We start from the raw sequence: 3,701 nt of genomic DNA on the forward strand, positions 1-3,701 counted from the left end.
TTTACCTTTACTAATATTTAGATGACATAACTAAAAGGGGTGATAATGTAAAATATTTCTTCTATTTATTACTTTTTAAGAGCAGTGGTGGAGCCAAAATTTTTATTGAGGGGGTTTAGAAGTAAATATACAGACTAATCGAAGGAGGTTCAATATCTACTACATATATATAAAAATGTTTTTGACCATGTAAAAATAGTATAATCTTCCGACGAAGGGGGTTCGGATGAACCCCTGACTTCAATGTGGCTCCACCACTGCTTAAGAGTGTATTTAAGTCAGAAATAGACAAGTAAAGATAGCCGGGAGAAATAATAGTGAAAAAATTATGCTAAAAGTAATGGAGAAAAGAACAGTAGCAACAATAAATAATTATAAAGAAGTCATAAGACAATAACAATAATACAACAAATAATAATATGATTGCTTTAATTTTGCAACTAATAACTTCTGCACGATTCGAATAAATAGACAAATTCATTTGCGCTTCAAAGCGACAACTAAATGACATAATTTCTCGCAATTCGCTTTCATCCATACCGAAATCTCTTCACTTTTGAGTATAGTTCTTGTACAAGCTTCTTCTACAATTTTCTTCCAAAATGATTAATAAATAATCCTTCTAAAACAGCCTTTAAATTTATTATTAAAATTTTTGCATCAGCTATTATAATTTTCGATTTTGGATATGTCAATTTCATTTTCTCAATGCTAAAATAATTATTTTTCTCCACCACTTTAGTCATGTCTTCAGGAGAGGAAAAATATACTGGCAAATTAAATGAATCGATTAAAGATTCATCTAACTTTCTCTGCATAAAAATAAATAAAAATAAACATCAATTATATATTTATTACTTGTACATATTTAAAGAATTTTGAACACATATACATGTATAAGCCAAAATACTCATTAGAAGGAACACCTTTAATATATTAAATACTTACTATTAGAAGCCAAAATACAATATATTTCTCATTAACCTTTAATATATTGAATTTGAGCCAAAATTTTGTCCATAAAGTAGATTCCTTGTTCTTAAGTTAGCTAAAAAATTTATTAGGGAAAATGCTCTATTTCCACCTTAAATATATACGAAAAAGATTGAGACATACCCGAGCTGATTACCCCTTGGACTAATTAAAATCGTATTTTTAACAACCTGGAGTGCACATATGTGGCACACACGTGTGCCTACGTGGACCCTTCATTGTGTTGTGCCACGTAGGTATTAAGGTTGTCAAAAATACGATTTTAATTAGTCCAGGGGTAATAGGACCCTCCTAAAGTTCAGATGTGTCTCACCCTTTTCGTGTATAATTCAAGGAGGAAATAGAGCATTTTCTCATTTTATTATAGTGACGTTGTATATAACTTAAACTTAAATGAGGTTTATATCTTGAAAATGGTATTGAAGGAAACATTTACTTCATTCACCAAATCCATAAGACTTGAACCAAAAAATTCTATGAGAGGTGTATAACTTTCAAATGGTGTAACAAGTACCATCATTCCACCTTCAACAATCTCTGCAGCTCTTGCATTTAACAACATTTCCATGTCCTTTTCAAATTGGGTAACATATGCATTTACTACTTCATTATTTGATGCCATATAGTGAATCAAACCTTTATTCCATGCTGGTGATTTTTCATTTAACAACTCTTCTGGACACTTGGATAACCAATGTATAGAACAACATGAATATGCAAAATGTATCGATCGCGATGGAAATAATCTATCATAGAATGATCCTGGAACTCCAAATGCATAGTAGGATCGATCGATAGGTAGTGATTGAAAGAGGTTGTTGAAATCATTGGTGACATGATCATTGAAAAATACTTGAAATTCAAGAATGTTGTTATGGTATTTTTCCTTTAGAACATGTACAACATGTTGCATTGCAATGAAAGTGTTTGGTCCAACTGAACATACAAAATCTTCAATACGTATTGTATTTGAAGATGGTGATAACATGATTTTGATGTCAAGGTTTTGAATAATTGGATCTCTAGCCACTTCTTTTGAGCCATTTAATATATCTTTCTGCATGCAATTATAAAAATATAGTCACCTTGATGGATACACTTTGTTGTTAATAGCGAATAATATACCAAGTGTAATCTCATATGTAAGGTCGACCTATTACCGCTACCTTTCTGTGGTAGATAAGTTGTTTCTGATAGACCCTTAGTAGAAAATGTGTGTAGGGGGTAGGGGGTGGGAGTGGGGCTGGGGTGGGGGTGGGCAGGGGCGGAGCTACACCTGGTCGATGGGGTTCATCCGAACCCCCTTCAGTGAAAAATTATACTATCTATACATAGTTAATTTTTTTTTTTTTAATGTATATATAATAAATGTTGAACCCCTTGGATTAGTTCGTATGTTTACTTCTAAATTCCCTTAATAAAAATTCTGACTCCGCCACTGGGGTGGGTTGGGGGAACATAACTATGCGACTTTTCTATAATTTGTAGATAACTAAGTCAAATTCAAAATGGTATATATAATATAATACAAGAAATTAATATGTACCGCCAATTGGAAATTTTTGGAGTATAGCCTATAAGGACCATCACCACCATTCATGGGGAAAGATGTTGTCATTTTTGCTAAATATAAATATATAATATTCTTTTTCTTTGTATTTTTGTTTAATGTTTTCTTCACAAATGCATCTTCTTATATAAGTGGATTTTGCAATGTTGAATAAGGATTTTGTGGTTAGGAAATAGACACGTTTGATTTTAGCATTGTTGATGTCATCAATGACATCTATAAATAGATGAGTTCACATCAATAAGTAGAGTCGGAATCAGGATTTAAAGTTTATGAGTTCAAATATCAATAAGTAGAGGCGAAACCAGGATATGAGGTTTATGGGTTCACATTAATAAGTAAATATGGAACCGGAATTTGAGGTTTATGGATTCACATACATTAATAAGTAGAGGTGAAATCAAGATTTGAGGTTTATAGGTTCACATCAATAAATAGAGGCGGAATCAGGATTTGAGGTTTATGAGTTCACATCAATAAGTAGAGGCGAAATCAGGATTTGAGATTTATGGGTTCACATCAATAAGTAGAGTCGAAATCAGGATTTGAGGTTTATGAGTTCACATTAATAAGTAGAGGCGAAATCAGGATTTAAGGTTTATGGGTTCACATCAATAAGTAGAGTTGGAATCAGAATTTGAGGTTTATGGGTTCACGTCAATAAGTAAAGGCGGAATTATGGATTCACGTATCAATAAGTAGAGGCAAAATCAGAATTTGAGGTTTATGGGTTCACATCAATAAGTAGAGTCGGAACCAGGATTTGAGGTTTATGAGTTCACATCAATAAGTAGAGGCGAAATCAGGATTTGAGATTTATGGGTTCACATCAATAAGTAGAGTCAAAATCAGGATTTGAGGTTTATGAGTTCACATCAATACGTAGAGGCAAAATCAGGATTTGAGATTTATGGGTTCACATCAATAAGTAGAGGCGAAATTAGGATTTGAGGTTTATGGGTTCACATCAATAAGTAGAGTTGGAATTAAGATTTGAGGTTAATGGGTTCACGTCAATAAGTAGAGGCGGAATTATGGATTCACATATCAATAAGTAGAGGCGAAATCAGGATTTGAGGTTTATGGGTTCACATCAATAAGTAGAGGTGGAATCAGGATACGCGGTTTAATTTATGAG

At 32.7% G+C, this 3,701-nt stretch overlaps 1 protein-coding gene across 1 annotated transcript; it reads right to left on the minus strand.

The window, feature by feature from the left end:
* Nucleotides 1-369: 369 nt before the first annotated feature.
* LOC107856662 (loganic acid O-methyltransferase-like) lies at nt 370-2,643 on the minus strand. The gene is made up of 3 exons (XM_016701636.2): nt 2,540-2,643; nt 1,508-2,050; nt 370-812 (listed from the first exon to the last, which is right to left on the minus strand). Exons 1-3 carry the CDS (start codon nt 2,609-2,611, stop codon nt 585-587), a joined length of 843 nt encoding a protein of 280 aa, XP_016557122.1. The 5' UTR covers nt 2,612-2,643; the 3' UTR covers nt 370-584.
* Between the last annotated feature and the right edge of the window lie 1,058 nt (nt 2,644-3,701).

The sequence above is a fragment of the Capsicum annuum genome, chromosome 8, assembly GCF_002878395.1.
Source record: "Capsicum annuum cultivar UCD-10X-F1 chromosome 8, UCD10Xv1.1, whole genome shotgun sequence".
In the NCBI taxonomy this organism is placed as follows: domain Eukaryota; kingdom Viridiplantae; phylum Streptophyta; class Magnoliopsida; order Solanales; family Solanaceae; genus Capsicum; species Capsicum annuum.